The following is a 27,462-nucleotide window of genomic DNA, read 5'->3' as shown; positions in this document are numbered from 1 at the left end:
ACTGTGTCCTTATGACACAAATTAGTCAACAGTAAGAGATAAACAAGCATTTCCCTGGGCTGGTTTAGGCATGTTCAGTATTAATAGGTAGAAATATGATTAAGAGCAGCTATTAACAAACACCTTACACGTATAGTGGTAGAACTAAGGAAGCCTAAGGGCTTTGGTGGAAAAACAAGAGGCAGGATCAAGGTATAGCATTGGCAGGAGAAAAGAAAAAGAGGAAGAGGGAAAAGCCTGAAGAGTGTGTATTTTTGGTGGTTGAGTCCTTCTAACTGCTTCAAGTGCTTCTGAACATCCCCAGAAGTTTAAAGATAAAACAAATTATATCAGAGATAATCAGCTTAATAGTAAGGTGCATGGGAAGTCGTACTTACTGTGGCCAGGTGTAGTATCCCCAGTGAGTTTTTTCCACAAAGTAACTTGACTCCCATTCTTTTTTAGTTTTTGGTATACTTTTGCTATCATAATGCAACCAATGATTATCAGGCCTATCACCAGCAAGAATTTGGGTGGATTTAGGGTATCCGCCTGAGGAAAAAACAAATTACATTTGATAAACTTAAAAATATGTGTGCAATAATTATTCTCAACTTTTAATCAATAGGATTGGTATGCCTTTGTCTTCATAACAGGACTCTCTTATAATTGGCACAAGGCAAGACCAACCATGTATATCACTAGTTTTTACTAAGCCAACTGTTTTCCTTTATAATATTTTAAACTTTGTATTAAAATATTTTTATACTTCTATAGTTTGTATAGAAAAATATTTGCGATCAAGAACTACATACTTTGAAAGAAGCTTCCAAGTCTGCTGAGAAGCACTATTAATTACATTTGGTAGTACTTACTGATTTCATAGGGGTTGATGGTCAGCTTTTTATGGGTTCTTTTTAGCTGCTTAAGAATACCAGCAACAGCTGAGATTGCCATCTGGAAATGAAACAAATAAGGTGGATGTGTCAACTTTTTAAATCTCTTAAATGGTTGTCTGCCTTAATCAAAGCAGAAGCTGGATTTCTTTCAAGAGCAGAGAAATACCTCACCCAGTGATACCTGGTGGCACACGAGTGCTAAATCTGACCTGGAAGGAGTCTCTTCAGTTCTTACTCTTGAACCTTCAACCTTCATGCTAGTCCTGCCTAGAAAACTTTGATCTTTTCTTCATTACACCAATACATGCTCATTCTTCAAATCTCAGCCACAACATTTCTTAAGGATCTTTCTCCAATGTACCAGCCTAGGTCAGTCCCACCTTGTACCCCACCTCGAATTCTTTGCAAGTAAAACCAAAAAGTTGTATCCTCGGACATCTTCCCCTGCCTGTAACACTTCATATAATTAACTCGTCAAAGTCAATCTTTCCCATTAACCTATAAACTTGCTCCCTGCTATATTCCTAGTGCTGAAAGGTAGTGTCCGAACATGTCCTCATGTATTTATTAGCCGAGGTATCATCTCTCAACCAAAAGAAGTAGGCTTCAAATCAATGCACTCCAAGATATTTATTAAGTGTGTCTTGTTTGCGAAGAATTTAAAGGCTTCACGTGAGGTAAAAATTCTCAAACCCAAGACTGTAACTAAAATAAAATATCTACCTTTCGAACTACAATTGCATCATGGTTGAGATTCTCAATAAAAAAACGTATGGCACGAAGAGGTAATACTCGGTCATCTCTCAAGAGTAGAGACAGAAGCCCAATGCCTATATGCTCAAATTTCCAGGGCCTAAAAAGAGGAAGGGGAAAACAAAATCACAAAACACATTGCTCATAAAACCACTTTTTAACAAAAACAAAACAAAAAAAGCACAGCTGAGTTTGAAACATTTTTAAGTATCCCAAATTAAAATAGGTATACTGAAGAACATCCCTCCTATCATTAGCCCCAAACTTCCCCTCTTAGTCTTGTAAATTCATGAATCAGACCACAATATTTTGTGATACAGTCTTTCAAGGCCTCCAGGACAAAAAACTCCTATAGTATTTAAAATAAAAGCTTTGAGAATTAAAAAATTCTTGTACTTACAGATTTCTCTGTTCCACACCATCTAGCAAAGTGTTTACCAAATTTTCATAGTTCCTTAAAAAAAAAAAAAGTTCAGGTGAGGTATTGCTTTAACAAAGTACTAAAATGAACATAAAGTAATAATATAAATTCAAATTCTGGCTAGATTCACCCTCTCACTGGTGAGAAGCAAACCAGAGTAAAAGCAAATGGATGAACAGAGACACTGGGAAAAGAACATGAAGGGTACAAAGAAAACAAAAAAAAGTATTATGCTAGGTACAGAGCAACTCAACTGCTCCTGAGTGGACATTCAAAAGTCAATTTGTGAGTAGTGATCAATTAGTTGGGAGTGGTTTGCCCATGTGGCACTCCAAGTATATACATAAGGTAGGCTACTATATATAAAAGTTTATTATTTTTATATAGGGATATTGGAAAAAAAATAATCATATTCAGAAGGCAGAGAAACAAATCAAGATAGGAAGGCCCCTGCTTGAGTTTTATCACTGAAGCACTGAAATGCTTTGGTCTCAAAAATCTAGAAACAGGTTACTGATATCCTGATACCAAATTTGTATAAATCTGACCAAAAAGCAATTATTTATAAGTGCTATGAGAGATGTGTTCAACCTTAGTTTTTAATGATTGATATTTGTACTTAAAAATCAAAGAGAATTCACACTGAAAAAAGATATGATATTAAGATTAAGTTTATTTTAAGATGGTGTTTCCCAACTCCATAGCTAGAAGTGTCAATCAGGGATCTTCACAATGATTATTTCCTAAATTTTCGTATTTTTTTACAGAATCAATGTGTAAATTTTATTGCATAGTTATGGTTTACCTATATTTTAGAGATATCTAAAACCCACTATCTATAATGTAATCTTCTTTGACAAGTAGGCACGTTTAATTACCTTAGGGCATCAGCATTCTTTACTTGTTGGCGTCTAAGTCCTTCTTTTATTTCTTCTAAGCTAGGCATTATCTGGTTGGTAGAGGGGTTTTTTGATTGTTGAAGTAATTCTGCTATTCCAACACATGACTTGGGAATCTTATTAAAAAGAAAAGCCAGGGGGGAAAAGTGAAGTATTGACACATACTACAATATGGATGAATCTTGACAATATTATATTAAGTGAAAGAAGCCAGAAATAAAAGGCCACATATTGTATGATTCCATTTATATGAAATGTCCATAAAAGGTAAGTTCACAGAGAAAGAAAGTAGATGAGTGATTTTCAGAAACTACAGGTATGGGGGAACTGGGAAGTAACTGTTGCTGGGTATATAGTCTCTTTTTGACTGAGGAAAAGGTTCTGGAATTAAGAGTAGTGATAGTTGTACAACCCTATGAATACACTATTGTTGAGTGAATGTTTGGAATGTGAATTACATTTCAATTAAAAATTTTTTTTAGCGGTTTAATCTAATGACAGCTGTAAATAGCAAAACTGTTTAATAAAAAAGGAATACATTTAGAGCAGTGATTTTTAAACCAGAGGACAGATATCAAACATAACCACTTTAGAGAAGAGGAGCATTCAACTGTGCTCACATCTCTTTTAGCCATCCTGATTCTAATGGGTGCCTAATATGCATTGGAAGATTTGTAGATGATCTACTGCTACATCTCTCCATTTGAGCACCCAGGAACCTGATATTCTCTACTTTTTCATTTGTCAAATCATTCCATTTCAATTTTCTTCACTATAAATTATGAACCCAGTGGCTAGTATGAATAGTACTCTAAAATATCAATTCTTTGAAAAATGAGGCCACAGCGTGTACAGGGAATAATGGTAATTACAACAATGTAATAACCCTTTGTGGCCCCTTGGAAGAGAGCAGCCTAGCTCACTCCTGGCCATGCTCCAACCTCCTACTCCACCCTGCTATCTACAGTAAAGATCACAAAGAAAACAAAACAAATGCTTTTAAAAATTAATTATCAAGAACATTATTACAGAAAAAAAGATAAGAAAAATAGAAAAGCATTTTAACAGGGTAGTATTTCCACTAAAATCTGAATTAAGAAATGGCTCTACTTACTGTGAAGTCCAAGCCAATTGTCTCATACTGACGATGAATCTTTTCTGCCAGGTCATCAAATAGTCTCACTATTGATGGTTTTTCCAGGGACATGGCTTTGCTAAGACCAGAAGAAACAATTGCTGGCCAAGTCTGTACAATACAGTCCCAATCATGAAGGTTTGCTAAGCATACACCACTGTGATTTCCAAGGAGACAATACAAGGCACCCTGCAGAAAAATAATTATTAATATGGGAACTAAGAAGCCACTCACCTACATGATGGTTTTAAATTTACTAAACAGTGATTATTGATTCCGTTTAGTAAAACAGGTTCACATATTTGTTTGGCATGTTACTTTTAGAAATTTGAACTTGACATTTAATTAAGTGTCATCCAGTAATATTTTCTCTAAGTTATTTAACAGGGGGCTAGCTCAAAAAATGGCTATTCAGATAATATAAAAGTGAAAGGATTTTGTTTTTAAGACAAAGCTTCCATCCCAATTCTCTTGTACTACAACTATATTGTAAAGGTCATGAACTATATAGACCACTCCTAGCATTTTAGGGCATAAATGTGTAGAATGATTTCTGAAGTAGTTAATATATCTTTCCCACGTATTTTCCTAAGTATATAAAAACAAGGTTACTTAATTATACTGTGTATTTTCTAGTCATAAAAGTTCAATTTATCAGAATGATTCTGATGACAATAAGTTACATTTCGATGAAAAGAACAATTAGTACCAAAACATTTCCTGAACATTCACCTGAACTAAATTCCGATCAGACTTCTTACCCACCTGATGCTGTACTCCTCTTTACAGGTCCTCTTAAGGTCACTGCTAAGCTCACCTATATTGATCTAATAGACATTTTTCAATTTTGATATTACTTAATCTATCTGATTTTGTACATTTAAAATGCTTTCAACAAGATCAATAACATACCTCCCAATGAGTTACACCTTCTACATTGGGGGGAGAGGAGAGAAGCACATTTTTTTCCATTAAGGATCATGTAGTAAATAATTGGCCATACAGTCTCTGTTGAAACTACTCATCTGTCACTGTAGCATAAAATAGCTATAGACAATACATAAAGGAATGGACATGGCTGTGTTCCAATAAAACTTTATTTACAAAAGTAAGTAACGGAGCGCAAGCTATAGTTTGTTGACCTGTTCTTACAGGCTAATTTCAAGGAACTTGTTTAGTTCTCATCTTAACTCCTCCCAGAAAGCAACTGACACTACTGGTTGAGTTTTCCTTCTAGAAAGAAGTCTCCTTATCGTCTGTCATTCTTCCTCATTTTTTAATGTATTTATTACCTTTCCCTTCTCAGTTACCCCTTCCTCTTGGGCTTCTAATGAAGTTTTCTCAACACCTGCCTCCTGGTCCTGCCTTACTCTCCTCCTAGGCTCTCATACCCATGTCTAAAGATTTCAATTATCATCAATATACACTGAAACAGTATTTTAAAATCCAAACTCAGGTGTCTAACTGCCTTGCCTCTTAGTTTACTGAAACTACTTCAAATTAAACTTGTCCAAACAAATTAATTTATAATCTAGTCTCCTCTCTCTGATGTACCCAACAACCAGGTGTACAATGCAGAACCTTAATAATTTAGATACTTTTTTCAGTCCCCCCCACATTCAACTAGCAAGTCTTATCAATTCTCCCTCATAAATCACTTTCAATCAGCCCAGTTCTATCTGATGGTATAAATCAGTGGTTCTCAACCTTCTGGCCCTTTAGATACAGTTCCTCATGTTGTGACCCAACCATAAAATTATTTTCGTTGCTACTTCATAACTGTAGTGTTACTACTGTTATGAATAGTAATGTAAATATCTGATATGCAGGATGGTGTTAGGCGACCCCTGTGAAAGGGTCGTTCGACTGCCAAAGGGGTCGCGACCCACAGGTTGAGAACCGCTGCAACGGTTTTGATAAATAATTTAATAATTGGGAAGAAAACAATAAACTGTACCTGTGAAGTACACTGATGTCTTCAACTTACTTTGAAATACATAAAAAAATAAGATGGCTGAAGAAATAAGATATGAGATAAAGTAAATAAAGCTTTAAAATGGTAGACATTACCTGAACGGTGGATAGTCACTGAAGAATTATTTCAACCTTTCTGTATGTTTGAAAATTTTTATAATAAAACAAAACAAAAAAATAACTGTACCTTGAACTGCTGTTGTGTGACATCTTGTCTGTCAGGTCGTAAAAACTCCAAAACCAAGGGAATGATATCTCTGCAGCAGAAGTTATATGCTCCCAAGGCAGAAAAGAATGTTTGCTGAGCCTTATTTCTGACCTAGAGAGAGTATTATTAACAGAGGGCTTTTATTCAATGGTAGACAAACTACAAAAATTTCTAAATGAATTATCATAAAGTAAAAATTTAAATACTATAATAGAAAAATATACCAAAGCAATGCCTTAACAAAAACAAATAATTATCTTTTTATCAAAAGGAAAGCATGACCACCAACCATATCTACGACTTAGGTTACATAAGTACAAATGTTTTTTATAAAGGAGAGACTAAATGGAACCAGTATGCATTTGATCAGTAACACAATCAGCAGGATATTAAACTTCTTATTCCGAGTTACTCTTGATGAAAAGTCTGATTTTCTCTAAAACACAGAACTTAATTTTTTCAATACCAATGTTATCACCACATATTTTATAACACAAGCAAAATATTCAGCGTAAATATAAAAACAACACACAGTACATATTTTAAATCCTTTTTAAAGTAAGTTTAGGTGAAATATCTGGGTTAAAGACTAGTTTCCCAATTTGTATTATTTTATAAATACAGAATAATTAGCTGTACATGAATCTCTCTACTTTTTTCAGTTTTCCATGATTAGAGATAATCTCTTGGTCCCAAACTACCTTAAAGGATAGACCCCATAATTCACATGGTAGCAGCTTCCTAAAATCCAAACGTAACACCTAGGAGGGATTACATGGCCTTTATGATGTGATTTAATTAAGTGGCAGCAACATTACACTAGCACTATCCATCAACTTCAATTAATTTTTTTTAATTGGAGAAGCAATTACACACAGCAAAAATAATAATTATTTTTAAAAGACTAGCAAAATTAGCATGAATATATTTACGATTTGAAAGATGTTCTCTATGCCAATAAATTTTAAACTCCCTTGTTAACTTGGGGATATTTAGATTGCATGTAATAAAATGGGAGTGGGGAGAGTGGTGTTTAGACTAGGCCTTACCTGACTGTATGAACTTGTAGATAAACGAAGAAGATCTCTGATCATGTCTTGATGTACCTTTTTGTACTCACAACCTTCAACAGTTAGTGTTCGTAGCTACGAAAAATCAATGTAAATCAAATCTCAAAAGTTTGTACTAAAAGCTCATTTAATTATGAAGTAACACAAGTAATTAAATATTCATCTGGGAAACTGTCATTTAAAGAAGTCATCTTGATTTTAAAAAGATATTTACCTCATGCTGCAACATTACTCTGTCAATCAACAGTGCTCTGATATGTTGTTTTTTCCCATGGAGCTGAAAGATAAAGTAGAAAACACTTCAACATTTTCCCTAAATGACCACAACAGTGGATTGTCCTGAAACCCTTAATGAAAAATTAGTTCAAAGAAGGTCATGGCAGGCTGGTGACTAGTGGAGGTAGTTCATTTATTCTAAAGCCAACAGGTTTATTTTAAAATGCACTATTTCAATCAATTTTATGTATAACAATAGAAATATTCCCTTTAAATGGCTCATCCAACACCCCATTTTTCTGATAAATTATGAATAGATTCATGCATGGGAAGCAACAGAAAGCAATGGAGTTGGTTCTTATTCGGTCAAAGTACACAAACAGCCTACAAAGAAAATTTCTGGACTCAGTTACGTTTATAAGTAGACTCCCTAGGTGACTGTGTGTGTTTACTACAGAATATAATATCTTTTATTTTTCTGAAAATTATCATTTAAGCTCTCCCTCACCCCCAATCTTCTACCCAGTCACATTGGTCATCAAGTCCCCACAATTCCTTCTTTTTTATTTTTTTTAATATATTTTATTGATTTTTTTTACAGAGAGGAAGGGAGAGGGATAGAGAGTTAGAAACATCGATGAGAGAGAAACATCGATCAGCTGCCTTCTGCACACTCCCTACTGGGTATGTGCCCCCAACCAAGGTACATGCCCTTGCCCGGAATCGAACCTGGGTCCCTTGAGTCCACAGGCCGACGCTCTATCCACTGAGCCAAACCGGTTAGGCAATTCCTTTTTTTAAAACACTTTTTCTCCATCTTCATGCCAGTGACCAGATTCAGGCTATTTCTCCATCTGGGCTATTAAAATACTTTAACCAACCTCCTATTTCCAGTCTCAATCTCCTACTGCATATTTTTCACAGCGGTAAAAGAGCTTTTCAAAATTCATTCAATTGAATATTGCTCTTTCTAATATTCAAGCCAGATCTAGTTAAAAATCTTTAATGACACCCCTGAATATAAAACTAAAGCACTTTCTGGGGAAAAAATTATAAATGACCTGGTGTAGACCTGCGACTCTTCCCAACAGCCAGTTTCCTAAAGCAAGCCATGTTTGTAACATCTCCCTCTTATATACCGCTAAAGGCCCAGTGCACAAAATTTGTCACTAGGGCCCTCAGCCCAGCCTGCACCCTCTCGTAGTCCAGAAACCCTCGGGGGATGTCCAATTGCCAGCTTAGGCCCGCTCCCCATGACATCCTTAGTGCTGCCCTGCCACCACCGCTGTGCTCACCAGCTGTGAGCCCGGCTTCTGGCTGAGCAGCGCTCTCCCTGTGGGAGTACACTGACCACCAGGGGGCAGCTCCTGCATTGAGCATCTGCCCCCTAGTGGTCACCGTGTGTCATAGTGACCGGCTGTTCCACCGTTAGGTTGATTTGCATATTAGCCCGTTATTATATAGGACTAGAGGCCCGATGCATGAAGATTCGTGCAAGAATGGGCCTTCCTTCCCCTGGCTGCCAGCACCGCCTCCGCTCTGGCCTGGAGCAGCTGTGTATGCAAATTAACCTGCCATCTTTGTTGGGTTAATTTGCATACCCACTCCTGATTGGCTGGTGGGTTTCACAAAGGTACGGTCAATTTGCATCTTTCTTTTATTAGTGTAGATTCCTTCTGTCTAGCATTTCTTGCCTACATAAGAAACTAACACAACCTTTTTAGACTTAATTTAAATAAAAACCTCCTATAAAGAAAAGTGCCAAGAACATCAAATGGCTAACTTAAGTATTCTTTCTTCTATGCTCTGAGAGAAACTTGTACTGACTTTTCCTGAAGCATAAATACAACATGAGATATATTTTCCTCTGATCTACATAAAGTGCCTTTGGACAATTCCTATCTTTTACTCAGTACTTCAGGATCTTACAAGGCAGTTTCAATGCCATTGCCAAGTTACCACACTCCAAATTCCCACTGAGAGTTCAGAGACTGTGGAAATAGACTGAAGAGTTTGTTTCAGAAAAATACATTTTTTTCCTAGGACCCTTCTGATTATATCATGATATCATATTTAAAAATCTACTATTTTTACTTATGTCAACTTCTTCTCTATGCCTAATAATCACTAAATCAGGTGGTTATATCAATATTACACATCTTTAAAAATATTATTTCAGAGTTGTAGGGGAAAATACTGACCCGATTTTCCATTGATTTCTTTACTAGGTTAAAGCTTTTCCAACGGGAGTCAAATTCATGCTTGTGAGATCCTTGGAACTGCAAAAGGTCTCCAATAATCTGTGTCAAAAAATTGCAGATTTTATATTTTTAAGTCATTGCATCAAACCTATCCTATTAATAATTATGAAACTATTAGATGACAACTGTACCTTTATGATAAGAAACAATGACTTGGTGTCATCTTCTGAATTATTAAGTATGTGGTCTATAAGAGGAGAAGAAATCAGATTTTGATTAAAATATTTTGAATTACTACAGTACTCCTAATACATTAAAAGTCTATTAGTTAAGGAAAAAAACACCGCGTGATATTCTCACTATTGAGAATGAAAAACATTAAGTAAAAGCACATATGTTACAGAATTAAATTCTAAATATTTATTAGTAAAAAAAAATGCATATATGTACTTACTAAGAAGTTTCCTTATGACTCTAGCGATGGCTTCTCGGTGGTTCTCTCTGGATAAATCTGTTTTAGAAAAATGAGAAGGTATTTTAGAGACACTGAAACACTTCCATACTGTTGAAGTTTTTATCAACAGTTTATTTAAAGAAGAGATAATGTATCCAGGAGAAAAATAAACAAGTGAGTTGGCCTTCATAATAGTTGGATTAATGACTAAGCAATATATAGAATAACCTTCACATTTACAATGACCTGCTTATAAAACTTGATTATACAGGCAAGGAAGAGGGAGGGAAAAAACCCATCTTTGCCAGTAAATATTTCAAAGACTCTATTCACTAACTAGAGACCATAAATGCATAGAATTCTCTAATTAGTTATGGGTGACCCAAATCAAGCAAGCTAAAATTACTCTAGCAATTAATGCAATTAACTCCAGTGTTAATCCAGCAATAGGGAAGTGTGTCAAATTTCTACCAATGTTAGATTCAGAACATTAAATGAACAGAATAAAATGCTTTGCATAAATATTTATATGAAATTTAACTATGGTAGAAAAATACAGAGATAGTCAGAATATATAAAGGTTATAATATTCTCATTCATATCAAGTATATCAGTTCTAAAACAATCCTAAATATAAATGAATATTACAGTATATGAAAGTCTGCCTCTGCAAATAGAAAATATCCAAATATTTACTGACCCAAATTTCTATCTTGTACTAGCTTACCCTTATATAATAATTTTCTAGTTTCTCCAGAAAAATATACCTATTGTGTAATTAACATTCACTTTTATATATAAAAAGGAGCATAGGAAAATTATAACCACAAAATTATTCCATTTTAACCCTTTAGAGTAATTGACAAAAAATAGACTACGCAGATTTACTCAGATTAGGATTCACATACCATATTCAAGTCCAGTATACAACTTTGTCTCTTCCAAGGACACCATACTTGGAACCCTGTACAAAAACAAGAGTGCTTGTATTTATTAATAATACCAATAAGAAGGGTTAAAGGGGAAAATGTCATTGCTAGAATGTTTAAATCAAAACAAAGATGATGATGCTCTTTAACAAACACAGACTTCCCATCTTCAATACTTCAATTCTTTATCCTTGTGAGGATAGATGCTATCTCTTTCATCAGTAAGAACAATAGTATTCATCTTAAAGAAAATGTTAATTACATTTAATGACTTTGGGGGGAGTGATTCACTGCCCAAATGAGTGTTGTATTGATATTCTATAGTCAAGTGTAAAAGTTTAAGTCTGATGATAAACATTTATACATTTATACAAAGGAAAGTCACATTTGTAATAGCATAGTAAGGGTTAAAAGTAGTCACCAAAAACCCACAATTAAACTTTTTTGTAGAATATATAGCAGACAAGCTTCTTTAGACAATCAATACCCTTCCTCTTAAAACCAGCCAAACTTATTTCTCCTACCATCTGCAGAAAAATGCCACTACTTTGGAAGATGTTCAGAGGTAAAAAAACACAAACAAAAAACACTGCATTTCCTAGTTAAAGATCTGTCACAAAGAAACATGTTACTGAAATAAACTGAACTAGGTAAATCTATTAAATGAAAAGTCACTTTTTAGGTATGTGAGAATAGGTATTGGAAAATACAAACTTTTGTAACTGAAATCTAAATTTTCTACAAAAATACTTTAATTTTCAACATTTTATATCAAAATATGAGACTGAATTCAATAACTTTTTATAAACAAAGAGATACTACTTTCTAAGAGGAGAAACACAGGCACAAATGCCAAGAAAACATGGGATAAGCATATATAAGGGCTAAGTAGCAACAAACAGAAATTTTACAGTTATTACTCATCACTCATGAATTACACAGCCTTGTAATGAAGAAAACACTTTAAAATCAACACACTCCATCTCTAGTGTATTTTTATACGTTAAATTATCTTTACCTTAATATTTCATAGTTTTAAATTCTGGGATTTATCTAAATAGTAATAACATCAAGATTACTAAAATGCCAATTATAAGTATGTGACTCCCCATAATCTATGCCTAGGATGAAAACAGTATCCTCACAAGATTCAAAACCAAGCCTGCAGAGTATAAACAAAGAATGGTAATGGGTTATAATATAAAATGCTAATTTGCTTCTCAGAGATTTTCAAGTTCAAATTCTAATTCTTAATATCTGGTTTTCAGACCTAGCTGGTTTGGCTCAGTGGCTAGAGTGTCAGCCTACGGACTGAAGGGTCCCAGGTTCAATTCCAGTCAAGGGCATATGCCCGGGGTTGCAGGCTCGACCCCCTGTCAGCCTACGGACTGAAGGGTCCAGGTTCAATTCCAGTCAAGGGCATATGCCCGGGGTTGCAGGCTCGATCCCCAGTAGGGAGCATGCAGGAGGCAGCCAATCAATGATTCTCTCTCATCATTGATGTTTCTATCTTTCTCTCCCTCTCTCTTCCTCTCTGAAATCAATAAAAATATATATATTTTTTAAATCTGGTTTTCATTACATAAAACTTGGAAACTTGAGCATTCTGTAAAATTGTGTATGACTGAGAAATAGATATGTACCCAGAATATAGTCAGTAAAAATAAAATAAGATTCCTTTAAAATAAATGTAAAGGGAAGTCCATGTCTACTGAAACTAGATTTCACCAGCAAAGAGAAAAAGGCTGTGCTTAAGCAGTAACAAGCAAAAAGCATAGACTGTTACCACCCTGGCCTAACCTCCCTTGGTAGAGGATGGGGAGGTGCTTGTCATGAGCTGTCACATGAGAGGACGTCTCCTCACTGCTGCTATCAATATACGTAGTTTACTAAAGTAGGAATACAATTGTACCATACCCAGTCCATACCTAGTACCAAATAATATTGAACCAAGTATACATTTTAATTATCACAAAATTAGTCTTACAAGTAACATAAAAAACAATCTCTACAGCAAACCTCAGAACAATTTTTACTATATCCAAAGGGAGGGGGGAGAACCTATCAAACAAATGAAAAAAAACCAACCCTATTAATTGGTAATTTGAAATGGTTTTTTTGGTATGCACTTATGATCCTAGTAACCAATTACACTGTAATCACTTTTAAAAACAAGTCTCAACTATAAGCCCTGATACCAATTTTTAAAATCCACATGTCACTCTAAATAGTTCCCCTATTAAAAAATTTGAAGAAAGATGATCAGTTATTATAATTACTTTAAAATATCAGCCAGCATGGGATTTTAAAGTATAGTATTAAGTAACCCATTTAAATAAAAATTACTTAGGCTTTTATTTTTAAAATCTAAATTAAAATACATCTACAGAACTCAAGTGTAGAGAAGGCATCTGGTTAGACATATATTTCAGTTTTGTTTATTCTTATCCATCACTAATTCCTTTTAGGCTTATTTATCTAAGATTCAGCTTTAACTGATCTCTTATCTAATAAGTTTATTGAACTCCATTTGGGTTGACATGTTTTACAGTAAATGTTTCTCCGCAAGTGTAAAAACACATTTATACCAATTTTTTTCTTCTGATCTCTAAAAGAATCATTTTCTAAAAGAAATCTCTAGTCATGACCTATTTATCTCTTGTGGCCACTTTATAAGTCATGTGCAGCCATACTCTGTTACTTAAAACTGCTCTTGTAACTTTTAGTTATGAACATCTTAGCTGAATAGAATTAAAGTACTGTCAACTTATAGATCTGTGTTCTGATTAAAAGCCATAGTAGCAATATATATAATTTAAATCAAATACCATCACTTTCCCACCCCAAGTGAAATTTATTCTTCTCACATTCACTGTTTCATTTTACATGGAGTAAGTAATTTGACACAAGAACTAAATAAAATTCTGACAAGTAATTTCAACACAACATATTATAAATAATACCATCCATAAATAATAAAGTTAAATCAACTAAATAGTACCAGGTCATCTAATTTATAACAAGATCTATTCAATATGTGTGCCACCGGGTGGGGGGTGGGAGGAGGGGATGGGACCTGTAAGTTTCCACAACTATGTAATTGGTACCACTAGATGGCAATCTTCTTTAGATGTGATCAGAGTAGAACTGAAAACAATCACTGGAGGAAAAAGATGGTGAAAAGGGAAGCAGTGACTAATAACATAAAAACAAAATATACAAATCAAATATGCAAATGAAAGCTAGATTAACTGTCGTAACACAACCGCAAACAGTAATAACTCTTCCTGTCTGTAAGTGAAAGAACAAGCTACCCTTTCCAATAATCACTCCCCTCCCAAATGAAAACAAACCTAAAGGTATAAAACCAAGCCACTAGATATTTTTTCCAGCCAAGATTACGAAGTGTTTCACAAGAGACAATTGGCCTATTTCTGTGTTCTGTTATGCAATTCAATCCTAGGCATCAATAATAGCAATAGACACAAATGACAAGCTAGCTCTTCCTCTACTATGGGCGTAACAGGTTGCTAAGTAAAGAAAGAGAAATCTTACATAGTGCTAGGTTGAAAATTTATGCTGAGCATAAGAACTATTTTCATGTCTGACACATAAGCTTTTAAAAATTCAAAGAAAACAGTCAGAAGGTGAAATAAGGAGAAAACAGGATTACTCACCGTGGAGTAGTAACTGTTTCCTTTTCTGTGTGCGGCTCCCCCAGCAGAGCTGGGTAGTTCCCTGGAGGTGCCAAGAGAGGTTAGCTAGCCCTGCCCCTCATCGCATAACAACACATCCTTTCACATATTAATGAAATGGTCTCAACTCTTAGACCTTAAGTATGAATTTTTCTTGAATGAAAAGTTAGTAAAAGCTGAGATCTTAAGAATGATCTAACTAAGAATGACTTACAGATCTACCAGAGAAAAGGGGGTATAAAGTAAAGAAGAAATATTGGAGATGAAAAACGATGACTCCTCTACCTTGAGTAACCCTGTTTTTATAGATGTTATTAGTTTTTTACTTTCTGTGATAGCTGGTTAGACCTAAAAGATTATGAGTGGACTGCAAAAGGAGAAATTAATGATGATTTGAGGATTAAAGGCAAGTGTCCAAAATTCCTGTAACCCTGCAAAGACATACTCCAACTTCCACATCTATAAAGGTAGAACTATGAGTATAAACTATATCACAAATATTTCTATTAAATCATCAACTCAAGGTTCCAAGGGCGAAATAGAGAGGTTCCAATGTAAGAGTAATTAGGCAGACTTAGTACAACAAAACTGCTAAAAATCAAAATTGTACTAAACTAAAAATGTATCCTTTAATTACCCTCAAGGAACCGTAATTTACCCATCATTTGAAACAGTAAAATGTATAGTATGTACAAGATATTTAGTGACCCCCTACACTGCTAAAGGCCAAAAATTACAATGCAGATACATTAGGTATATCATTTACTTTATACTTATTAGAATAATCAACTTATCTAAGTAGTTTATTTTTTGTCAGTCTCTAATCACTTAGCATAGTTCATATATTTATAGTAGCCATTCCCCTGAACAATGGGATTTTAAGATCATCCCATATACTCTATTAGAAACTAGGTTAGATTTTCTTACAGAAAATCTCAGAACTAAGTTTTTCATTACTTTTCAATTTTCCAGAAGACAAATACTACTAATACATGTGCAAGGCAAACTTAATAAAGCAGCTAGAATATTTTACCTAATTGAGATTTATATAAGAAAAAGAAAAGCATAAGTTGAAATTTTAAAAAACTGAGTTGCTATGTGCTTCCAAAAACTGCTTGAGTATTTTGGAAAATGCATACTGTCCCATAATACAAAGGCAAAATTGTTTGTTATTAACATCGGTAAAATTTTAGCACCTTAGGCATTACACTAAAGCATCTGTCACATTTATGTCTTTCCTTTTCTCCCCGACCTGATACATTTTACTCTATTTCCCATGGAGCAACTACTTTCCTATTGTTGTTTTTATGTACTAGTTTCAAACTGATGTGCTGTTGATAATTTAATTGAGAGTTATGCTACAGATATTCTTTCTTCACACCAGGCAGTGTGATTTAATATCACAAAACAATGGCACCATCAACTGAAATTACTTAGTGTTTTCAAATCAATGTACATTTAGAAGATTTTAACAACTGACTTACTAAAAAAGCATTTCAGAAATTTAAAAAGCTAACTTTATTTTATGATACTTTGGTGAGAACCAATTTACTATCAGCCAAAAAAAGCCAAAATGTTATATAAAGAAAATATAAGGTGGCATACATTACCAAAACAAATTAAATTTCAGATAAAGATGATACCAGTTAAGAAAATGGTTTTAAAGGAAAGGATTCTGTTAAGAATGAGTTAAAGGCCCAGGGAAGACTATACAAACTCCGTGTTTTGGCAACTCAATGGCTAAGGGGTGTTCATTCATTTTTATTTCATTAAATCATTATCCTGCATAGATGTACGTAACTATAAAGAATCTTAAAAATGTGTACTATTCAATGATTAAAATGATTGACTTTTTCATCATTTCATATTTTATTTTGTTAGGTATTACTAAATATACAGGGGTGGGCAAGAGTAGTTTTACAGTTGTGAGTATGGGAAACAGCTTTCTTGTATTATTATTTATTATTGTATTTTTCATACAAACAACTGTAACCCACTTTTTAAAAAAAATATATTTTATTGATTTTTTACAGAGAGGAAGGGAGAGGGATAGAGAGTTAGAAACATCGATGAGAGAGAAACATCGATCAGCTGCCTCCCGCACACCCCCTACTGGGGATGTGCCTGCAACCAAGGTACATGCCCTTGACCGGAATCGAACCTGGGACCCTTCAGTCTGCAGGCCGACACTCTATCCATTGAGCCAAACCGGTTAGGGCTGTAATCCACTTTTGCCCACCCCTGTATACAAGAAAACATTTTATATGTAGACTTTTAAATATATTTAAAAATCTAATAATTATATATTTATATTAAATAGCTTTTATTACTTCATTAAATTAAATTTTCACACTATTTTAAATATATTTAAAAATCTAATAATTGTATATTTATATTAAATAGCTTTTATTACTTCATTATATTAAATTTTCACACTGAAAGTGAAAAGTCAAAAACATCTCCATCTAAATTATCTTTCTTCTCCAACTTTTCTGGGAAAAACCTATAAAGGATACTCAGGATCAATTTTATAGTTTATAGTGTATAGTAATGCAGGCTAATAAATTATTTAGTTATAGTCCATGGCATTCGTAACATTTTTATAACATGGTATTATTTTCCTTACTGAAAATGCATTTCATTATATATAAACCTAATTGGTGTATAATAACAAAATATATGGCAATTTTGTCCAGATGCACATTTATTTCAAAAGATAAATTCTTGCCCAGCTGGTGTTCTCAGTGGTTAGTGTCGACCTATGAACCAGGAGGTCATGGTTCGATTCCTGGTCAGGGCACATGCCCAGGTTGCAGGCTTGATCCCCAGTTGGGAAGCATGTAGGAGGCAGTTAATCAATGATTCTCTCTCATCAATGATGTTTCTATCTCTATCTCCCTCTCCCATCCTTTCTGAAATCAATAAAAATATACATGTAAAAATATATACACAAAAAAGATGAATTATTTGTGTCAATTCCCTATTACAGTGCACATGGCATAATATGGCTACATGATGATATGAACTTCCATATTGAAAAACCTCCAGGCCTCCTTAGCTGACCCTTCAAGAAGAACATCTAAATGATCACTCTACTAAAAATCTTCTCATCATATACACAGATTATACATGCTTTTGCTCTTAGATACATTTTTGGATTAAATGAAGACACTTCTCATTGTCAACAAGTCCAAGCACAACTAAATTTACTAATTTAATAAACTCATTACATATTAAATTTTTTACTGTATTACACACTGTTAAAATCTTCAAGAAAATAAAAACCATTGATTTTAATTTTAGGTCTCATTTAAAATTGTTTAAAATGAATCTCTCATGCCCCTCCAGGTGGCGGGCTCAGTTAGTTGGAGCAAAAGGTATTCCCAAGCACCATAAGGGCTGCGGGTTCCATTCCCAGTCAGGGACCATTAACTAGGTTGTGGGTTCGAACCCTGGTCCCCACCAGGGAGGCAACCATCTATGCTTTTTTGTTTATGGGAGGCAACCATCTATGCTTTTCTCTCTCACACAGCAATAAACATATCCTCAGGTGAGAATTTAAAAAATAATTTAAAAATCAATCTCTCATAATAAAAATGAATTTGGTAATACTGCTCTGATATCAAACTATAAAACTAATGAAAAACAAAGGTTCTTTAAAAATTCAGCAAATTCCTAGGTAAACTGAAAACAGATTCCCTTACTTGAAATGACCCTACTTCACCCTCTTAAATCTAATGAGCAAGCTAAAATTCAATGTCTAAAAACAGCTTTTAGATTGAAATAAGTGGAAATTATGAAAAAGCATGATTCCAAACAATGATTATACAAAATATAGGAAAGACAAGCAAGTCATATTTTAAAACAACTCCTTGAAGCTTTTTAATATTTTTGTTGTAAAATCCACAAATAATTCTCCTCTTTGTGTTTTTTAGCGGGCAGGGATTACTTACTCATTTTTATGTGATTTTCATTAAGTTGTTCAGCAATGAGATGTTGATGTAGACAGAAAATGATCTAAGATGGTATACTGAAACTAGTATCTACTTATTATGTGAGCTAAAGTTACATATTTGCTGATGTCCATTAAACTCAATTTTTTAACTTAAATGGTAGCACTAACAATAGATTAAATCAAGACACTCAATTCAAAATAATAATACTTTGAAAAGCACTTAAATTCAAAAAAAGCAACTTGATAGATCTAAAAAGTTCAAAATCATAATGAATAACACTGGACAAATTTTTATTTAAAAAACACCCATTTTTTGCTGCAAAATCTTTAATCAACATTTAGGGCAGACTAAAAGTATTTTTCTTTCCTTTTTAAAGCAGAGTATTTCTTAATTAACTTAGTAATCTAATAGATAAACTTAAATATCTCTAAATTAATATTTAAAACTCATGAACATTCAAAATTATCCTGGCACCATATGAAGATCTGAATAAGCCTTAAAGTTTACAGACCTAAGTTGTGCCTCAGGTATTTTTTGGCCTATCAATGACAAAAAGGTTAAAGTGATACAAACACCACCAATAACTATAAAACCAGAAAATCATTATGTGACTAAGACTTAAAATATATGCCAAATGGAAAAATAGCAAAATATGTAAAGTAGTTATTTTTACTTACAAGTTAGCAACTGGCTCTCCTTTCAATGGAGGTAGGAGGTTTCCTGAGCCAATTAAACAGTTGTGCACTATAGTCAGACTCTGTAGAACATCATCTCTAGAAAAAAATAAAAGGTATTTTCATATTTTACAAGACCCCAAATCCCTTTTTAATAAAAAGCCAAGAATCTAGGGGGACGTACAAAAACTTCATCAAGTGGGGATATACAAAATTAAGGCAAAAAAATGGCAACCACCACAGTTTACCCACTTAATAGTTCAAGGTAATTAAACATATTTACTGGTAATAAGAGATGTGCTTATATTTAAGCAGGTTCTAAATAATCACAGGTAACAAAGACTGATTGTGCTTTGTAAAAACAATTCTGAATTTAATCACCTATTTACCTAAAGATCACTACCACAAGAAAACAGTATTACATGAAATCTTCAAGCCTATCTCATCTAAAAATGGATTAGCTAAACGTTCACTTCAAAAGGCAGTTTTGTGCAACAGACTATATAGTTGACATGAAGTCAATCATACTTCTTCCTCCAATCCCATTTCTACTGAATTTGCTATTAAAGTTTCCTGATATTTGACACATAGTAATTTTCCTACTATTATTTTAGGAACTGTCAAATATCCAAACTATGAAAGTCTAATGTTTCAAATAATTTTCTTATTAAAGCCTATAGAAAAGGAAAAAAAATTACCTCACAGAGATATTTCTCTTAAGTAATATTAACAGCAATAATGAATTACCAAGAAGAAACAGACCAATAAATCTAAGCTGAACCTAGAAAGCAGGCATTACTTTCAAAGGGGACATAGCTACACACTTCCCAAAGATGCACAAGTGAAACAGCTAAGTAAAAAGCACTAAAAACAAGCGAGGACAAAAACCATTTATGTTTAAATATTATGACAAATTTTCTGTTACACAACGCTATATTAAATGGTTTCTAATTACACTCATGTCCATGTTCAAAACTCACTGAAAATGAATACAGCAGACATCCAGAGAGAGAACGAAAGGCACAAAAAAAGATATTTTTAGTCTGAAACCATAAAAACTAACACCAATGAATTATTAAAAAAAAAACAAAAAACTAACCTAGACATTTCGATTTCTCCATCCCCACACTGCTGGAGTTTGATGAGTTCAGGCTGAAGAAAAGAGTCCAACAGAAAGAAGGCAAACGCCACCTCATTGGAAGAAGGAACATGCCACTGGATTCCCAGATTCCAAAGGTCCCCCGGTTTACCCCAGTCCTAGAAAAGAACAGCATTTGTTCAGCCAGTTGTGAAGTTGAAAAAGGAACACATACATAATTGAAAATGTGAGAATATGTATAAGTGTTCCAAACCTAAGATAGTGAATAATGCACACAAAAATGGCATGACAACGTATTATCCCTTCATTATAACTCCTGAAAAGGTCTCCCTGAAGAGCCCCTCAAATATTAGTTTACTTATAAGAGTAATAGTTAATTTATGTGAGTCTACTGAGTTACCCGATAAAATTATATTGAATTATACAGGTTAGATGTGGCATAACAAGTCATCTCACACAAAAACAGAAAAGAAGAAAACTAGAGGAGCTCCAGCACTATGTACTAAGCTGCACACATTTAAAACATTCCAGGGAGCGCCATTCCAGTTGCCAGATGGGATGCTGCCTCATTCACAAATCACTTAAAAAGCCAATTAGATCTTCAAAATAAACAACACAATAAGCTTTAATATAATCTACTTCTAAAATAAAGAAGTGACACCTTCATACACAAGAAAAACAACAACCACACTTTGAATTCCTTAGGAAAATAACCGAATATATCCTTAAATCCTAAATTATTGAAAATGCTTGCCTTGATAGGAAAGTATTCAGAGAGACGCCTGTCGAAGCCACCCGGCACACTGCAGTATTCTGTAGGATAGATGAGCGTGGTAGAACGAAGAAGGTGATGCAAAAGGTTGCAGGACAGAGTGTAACCCTGCTTACAGGTTAAATGTAGGGTTCTTTGGAGAATCTTTACAAGTTGCTCCCTATAAAGAAGCAACTTCTTCCCATCCACTCGAGTAATCTAAAAAGAGAAAGATTTTTTAGCCCGAAGATACTTGGGATAAAAGATTTAAGAATCAATAATTAATGCAAAGGTTAATGTTTGGCATGAAAGAAGCCTAAAAGCATTAACAGTGTTTCTCTTAAAATAATTCATTTTAGGACTTACTTTTTCATTATATTCTAACAATCTATTCTTTTTAAAGGTCAAACTCATTTTCGGAGTCTAGGCTCTCAAGTGCCATGGCATAGTAACATCCTTTCCAAAAGAGTCCCTCTCCTTTAAGAGATAAAGCTAACTTAATGGAATTTCTGTTCTTTGGTTCCTGAACTAACCCATAAAAAATGCTAAAGTTTGATTAATGGCCAACTTTAGGACATAGAGAAAAAAAGAATTCCCAAATCTAATAACCTTTTCAATTAATGAGTTAACTATATTGGAATTAATCAGTAAAAAGTCAATAATACTGAACATAAGGTAATCAATAATTATACTCCTCTTATACCAGAAAGTGACATTATCTGACTTTCTGCAACTAAATCAAAAGAATACCTAAAACTTATGACCTTTCATGTTTTAATATCAAATTTTCAAAAAAGAATAAATACTAAGAGCAAGTCAACGTTTTCACAATTGTATGTTTTTATTCCAAAGATTTACAATACCTCAGACAAAAGTTGAAGATTCCATAGTAACTCCTTGTCTAGCTCTTCCTCATTTAATACATCATCATCTAAAAAAGGCAAAATAGTACAGAGGGGAGAAAAAAAAATCTGTGTATCCAACTAAATGAATCATTGTTTACATATTTATATTTAATATTTCTGATACCTAAAAAAGTCTTTTAGGGAGACTTTTCAATTCCTTCTTACTCTAGAGGAGGTGGAAACTCACAATTCAGAAAATAAACATAGCAGCCAAATGTCTGACTGTGCACATATCACAAAATAACTGGTATTTTTGTGGCAACTTTTAAATGGTTCTTGTAAGAAAATATTAATTGAATAAAGTAAAATTTCTAATCTGCCTGTCAACATGGTGATATCTTCTTTTGAGCAATCTCCCCCAAAACTACAAAATTAAGATACTGCATAGCTTAAAGGATCTGTTTTTATCAAGAGAATTCTAGAAACAGAAAAAAATTTTATTTAAAATTGTAAATACAGAATGGAAACTATATGACTTACTCATTGTAAGCTGAGTTATAACACTGCAGCAGTGGGGAACAAATAGCTTCAAAGATTCCTCTGGGCAGCACTGAAAACATATGTATATAATGTTTTTTGAAAGGTATAAATACTTAACAGTCACAAAGTATACACTAGCACTATATTCGTGGCAAAAAAGGGCTGTAAGCAACTATTGAAAGGACTATGTATTTTAAGTATAACAAACATATCTAAAAAATTAGTCACATAAACCTGCTGGTTGCTGATTCATTAATTCATCAGTCCAAAACACCCAAACTCACCTTTACAGCAGCACGGCACATGTCTGCCACCATACGGCCCGCCACTCTTGTTTCAAATATATGTGAAATCGAAAAATTAAAAACCTTCTGAAGGGCTACCTTTAAGATAAGTAAAAAATGAAAATGTCTAATCAGCATTTTAAGCAAAATTAAACATAAAACATTTTTTAAATGATGCTCAGACTATATTAAATGTAACCAAGTATGAAATTTTTAGCCATCAGAATTTATAAGGATTTGCTCACTAATGTTACATTCATATCTACAAGCAATCTTTACACAACACCCTAACATGAACAAAACAATTGAAGCTCAAGATTTTATTTGCCACAGAAACACTAAACACAAAATTATAACTATTGGAAGCAAATATAATTATCTTGTTGGCTAGTCCAATGTAACACAACAATTTTTTTAGAATATCTAATATTTACATTTTGTCATTCTGACAGCCACATCTATTTAATTTTATAATCAAGTCACCGGATTTCAATTGCTGAATGAAAAATTGAGCTCTCCACATGGATTAACAGTACTCAGTATTATAAACAACTCCCTACAAAAGATTTTGATTAAATAAGAGATTATTTGTTAATATTTTATGCTCATATAATCTTAGTAAATATTTCATGCACCTGTAAGACAGGTTAGTTTTTAACCAGAATAAACAAGTTGAACAGTGATAATTTCAGATGGAGAAGAAATAGAAATGGAAATAAAGTGTGGTTTTAAAGACCATACTGTACATAACAGGTACTAACCAATATTGAATTCATCCTAGTTTGCCAGATTTTTATATTTACTAGAGGCCTGGTGCACGGATTCGTGCACATTGAAAGGAAATTCATTAGAAGGTGGCCGGCAAGGCAGAACTGAGTGAGACAGGCCGGACATGCCCTAGAGCCAACCTCCCGCAGTCCCTCCCTGGCCGGCTGCACCTGGGGCGGTGCAGGGGCTCGAAGGGTGCCTGTGGAGTGAACGGGGTCCCTCCGGCAGGTGGGGTCCCTTGGCCTGGCCTGTGGGTATTGGGCCAAAACCAGCAGTCTGACATCCCCCAAGGGAGTCCTGGAGTGCAAGGGGGCACTCTGCAAAGTTGCTGTCGCTCGGCAGCTTCTGCATAAGCATCTGCCCCCTGGTAGTCAATGTGTGTTATAGCTACCGGCTGGTAGGCTGGTTGCTTAGCCTTTTATATACAGTAGGTAGGTCCTCGGGTTACGCCGGAGATCTGTTCTTACAGCGCGACATAACGTGATTTTCGCCATAAGCCGGAACCCACCTACATAAGCACCTAAGTCACTCACATGGAGCACATACACAGCAGTAATGAAGTGAAACAGTACAAAAAATTTAAGAGAAAGATAATTCCTGACCTTTACTTGTGGTAAATAAATAATAAAAAACATAAAGCACATATGTACATACGTCGAAATGATGGAGCTTTTTTTTTTAATAAATAAATGGGAGATGGCGACGTAACCACGAAACGACATATGTCGAGTCCGATGTAACTCGAGGACTGTTTGTACATAGATTTCTATCATGTTAGGACATAAGCAATTTCCAAAACTATTCTCCTAAATAGTATTTAATTGTAAACTTTAAAACTACAGATAATTCTTGTTATTTGTAGTAGTTATGTTCTATATAGTTGCTGTGAACACAGAATTATCAAATACTAATTTGCTAGCTAGTAACATCATTGTGCCAAAGGGAGGCACAGGATCACGTTCCTACATGGCTCTGGGTACATATTTTCATCAACTGAATTTTGTTTTACTGTGTTTCTGTTTGAAGACACCTTATTTAATATATATTCTTGATTTATAAGATGGAACTCAAGTCAGCAGCATAACTCATGCCTGAACAAAGCTCATCTAAAACATGTTATTTTCTCCATTAGACACATCACAACTCTCTTATGCTTAGAACACCAGACAGTGCTTCAGCACTACTCTTGGGGGCCATTTTAAGCAGCAAAATCACAAAAATGTAGAAACCCTGGTACTAGAGAGACACAAAAAGAACAAGTTCACAGTTTGAGAGCTGAAACAAAAAGGTAGGGAGGGTGTCACCTTATTCGACTTCAGCTGGAAACATGTGCAACTCAAATTTTTGCCACTGCAAGTGTTGGCTTAGGGGTTACAAATAAATTCTAGCCAGTAGGTAAATGTGCTAATATGGAGTATGTGAATAATGAGCATAACTGTACTAGCTTTTTCAAATTTTAGCATGGAAAGGATAAACTGGCATTAATTTATACACTTTAGCTTAAGTTTCAATTTTTATTTTTATTTTTATTTTTTGGGGGGGGTGTTTAATCCTCACCTGAGGATATCTTTCCATTGATCTTTTAGAGAGAGAAGAGAGAGGTAAAGACAGAGAGAAACATCTATGTGAGAGAAACTCATCAATTGGTTGCCTCCTGCATGTGCCTCAACCAGGGTGCGGGGGCTGGGAGGAGCCTGCAACCAAGTTATGTGCCCTTGACCAGAATGGAATCCGTGATCCTTTGGTCCGCAGGCCAATGCTCTATCCACTGAGCCAAACTGGCTAGGGCACTTAAGGTTCAATTTTTAAAACATCAAATAAAATTACAACATTGGAATTTAATTTTTCTTACCATAAATATTTCTTTGGAACACTGTGTGAGGATTGTACTAAATGTAGAAGACAGACCTAATTCGACTAAACTCTCCAAGTGAGTCATTTTCTCAGTTTCTGTCTCTTCTCTTGTTTGCTCCAATGTGCTACTTTCAATAAGTCCAAAGCATCTACATAATGCAAAAATACAAAGAAAAGTATAATTTTAGTAACCAAAAGCCAGTTTTAACATTTTTTTTTGATGATCAGATAAACCTCTATTATTATGACTGTTCAAGTGACAGCTACATAACTTGCACATGACTCACAAATCAACTGTCCTTTTATAACTTCAAAAGCACCACCTTGAGTAGTCGTGAAATGGTGGTTGCAATACAGGGAGAGACTAAAATTGCTGGGACAGAACAATCATTGTTTTGAATTCAGATAAAGGGTAGGTCTGGGGTACGTGCTCACCTGTCCATAAACTGTAAGACAAAGTCCTCAAATTCAGCCGTGGCTGAACACAGTTCTCGTTCCACCTACAACATTAATGTGGAGAAAAATTAAAAATAGCTTTTTATTTTTCTTATTTGAACTAACGAAACTCAAATATGGTCTACGAAACAGATATAACACTAAATTCTTATACTGTATACTGTGAAATACAGCACCATTATCACATGTCAATTTAGAATAACGCAAATCTACTACTTTCCAGGAACCAAAATAAGAATTAACGTATTATATAAGGGCCAACTCAGAAGTCAAGCAGCCATTTTTATTATCAATTACATTTTTCCAACTGTCACTATTCGATTCCTAGTCAGGGCACATGCCTGGGTTGCAGGCTCGATCCCCAGGAGGCAGCCAATCAATGATTCTCTCTAATCACTGATATCTCTCTCTCTCTCTCTTCAATCAATAAAATATTTTTTAAAAAATAAATAAATGAACCAGACAGTGATAAAGAAAATTTCATTAGATGTTAATCTCAACAGATTTATTACTAACACTAGAGGCCCAGTGCACGACATTCATGCACTTGGTGGGGTGGGGGTCCTTCAGCCCAGCCTGCGCCTTCTCCAGTCCGGGATCCCTCAGGGGATGTCCGCCTAGGACTGCCACGAAGGCAGGGGAGGCTCCCGCCACTGCCACTGTGCTCGCCAGCAGTGAGCCCAGCTTCTGGCTGAGCAGCGTTCCCTGTGGGAGTACACTGACCACCAGGGGGCAGCTCCTGCATTGAGCATCTGCCCCCTGGTGGTCAGTGTCCGTCACAGCGACCGGTTGTTCCGCCATTCGGTAGATTTGTATATTAGGGTTTTATTATATAGGATAAGAAAATGGAAAAAACAAAAACCACTATCTTTGCTTAACAAAACATTTAAAAAGTAACAAAGAAATGGAAACACACCCCTGGGTGTCAAAATAGCAGTGATGTCAAGGCTGTCTATTTATATCATTGAAGTCATAAGACTAATTTTAACTTGTTAGCACCTATCCAAAGTTTTTTTTTTTTAAACATATTTTTATTGATTTCAGAGAGAGGAAGGGAAACAGACCTATGACCTCCTGGTTCATAGGAAAATGTTCAACCACTGGGCCACACCAGTCAAGCCCAAAGTTGCTTTTAAACTAGCAAATATTGCTATGCATATACAGTAAGAATTAGAACTTAATTCCTTTGCAACCAGAAAGCATCCTTACCTCGGTGAAGTCATCTCGCTCCTGGAGTACAGCTGAACAGTCTACTAAAGGCACCAGAGTGGAAAATGTTGCTATAAACTGGAATGTAATCTGGGAAAATGCAACAAATTTAACATTAATTACATAATTCTAGTTCAAAACACAAACATATTGTAATCTACCCAAATAATTATCTTCAGGGAGTCCCACAATC

General features: G+C 34.6%; 1 protein-coding gene across 2 annotated transcripts in view; it reads right to left on the bottom strand.

Moving 5' to 3' along the window:
- Nucleotides 1-27,462, bottom strand: part of PSME4 (proteasome activator subunit 4) — a 68,624-nt gene that overhangs the window by 19,612 nt on the left and 21,550 nt on the right. For both annotated transcript variants that reach the window (XM_005884623.2, XM_014532008.1), the window contains 22 exons: nucleotides 27,270-27,359; nucleotides 26,040-26,104; nucleotides 25,603-25,753; nucleotides 22,983-23,081; nucleotides 22,699-22,768; nucleotides 22,177-22,244; nucleotides 21,317-21,532; nucleotides 20,563-20,720; nucleotides 19,467-19,562; nucleotides 11,118-11,173; nucleotides 10,210-10,266; nucleotides 9,947-10,002; nucleotides 9,756-9,854; nucleotides 7,553-7,615; nucleotides 7,318-7,413; nucleotides 6,248-6,379; nucleotides 4,066-4,275; nucleotides 2,931-3,067; nucleotides 2,032-2,085; nucleotides 1,602-1,731; nucleotides 855-936; nucleotides 378-531 (listed from right to left, as the gene is read on the bottom strand). In XM_005884623.2, the coding sequence (XP_005884685.1) occupies nucleotides 378-531; nucleotides 855-936; nucleotides 1,602-1,731; nucleotides 2,032-2,085; nucleotides 2,931-3,067; nucleotides 4,066-4,275; nucleotides 6,248-6,379; nucleotides 7,318-7,413; nucleotides 7,553-7,615; nucleotides 9,756-9,854; nucleotides 9,947-10,002; nucleotides 10,210-10,266; nucleotides 11,118-11,173; nucleotides 19,467-19,562; nucleotides 20,563-20,720; nucleotides 21,317-21,532; nucleotides 22,177-22,244; nucleotides 22,699-22,768; nucleotides 22,983-23,081; nucleotides 25,603-25,753; nucleotides 26,040-26,104; nucleotides 27,270-27,359 (2,339 nt within the window). The remainder of the gene's footprint in view (nucleotides 1-377; nucleotides 532-854; nucleotides 937-1,601; nucleotides 1,732-2,031; nucleotides 2,086-2,930; nucleotides 3,068-4,065; nucleotides 4,276-6,247; nucleotides 6,380-7,317; nucleotides 7,414-7,552; nucleotides 7,616-9,755; nucleotides 9,855-9,946; nucleotides 10,003-10,209; nucleotides 10,267-11,117; nucleotides 11,174-19,466; nucleotides 19,563-20,562; nucleotides 20,721-21,316; nucleotides 21,533-22,176; nucleotides 22,245-22,698; nucleotides 22,769-22,982; nucleotides 23,082-25,602; nucleotides 25,754-26,039; nucleotides 26,105-27,269; nucleotides 27,360-27,462) is intronic.

This window comes from Myotis brandtii, unplaced genomic scaffold, assembly GCF_000412655.1.
Source record: "Myotis brandtii unplaced genomic scaffold, ASM41265v1 scaffold84, whole genome shotgun sequence".
In the NCBI taxonomy this organism is placed as follows: domain Eukaryota; kingdom Metazoa; phylum Chordata; class Mammalia; order Chiroptera; family Vespertilionidae; genus Myotis; species Myotis brandtii.
Note: the sequence above shows the minus strand (reverse complement) of the source record. Positions and strands in the feature narration are given on the sequence as shown.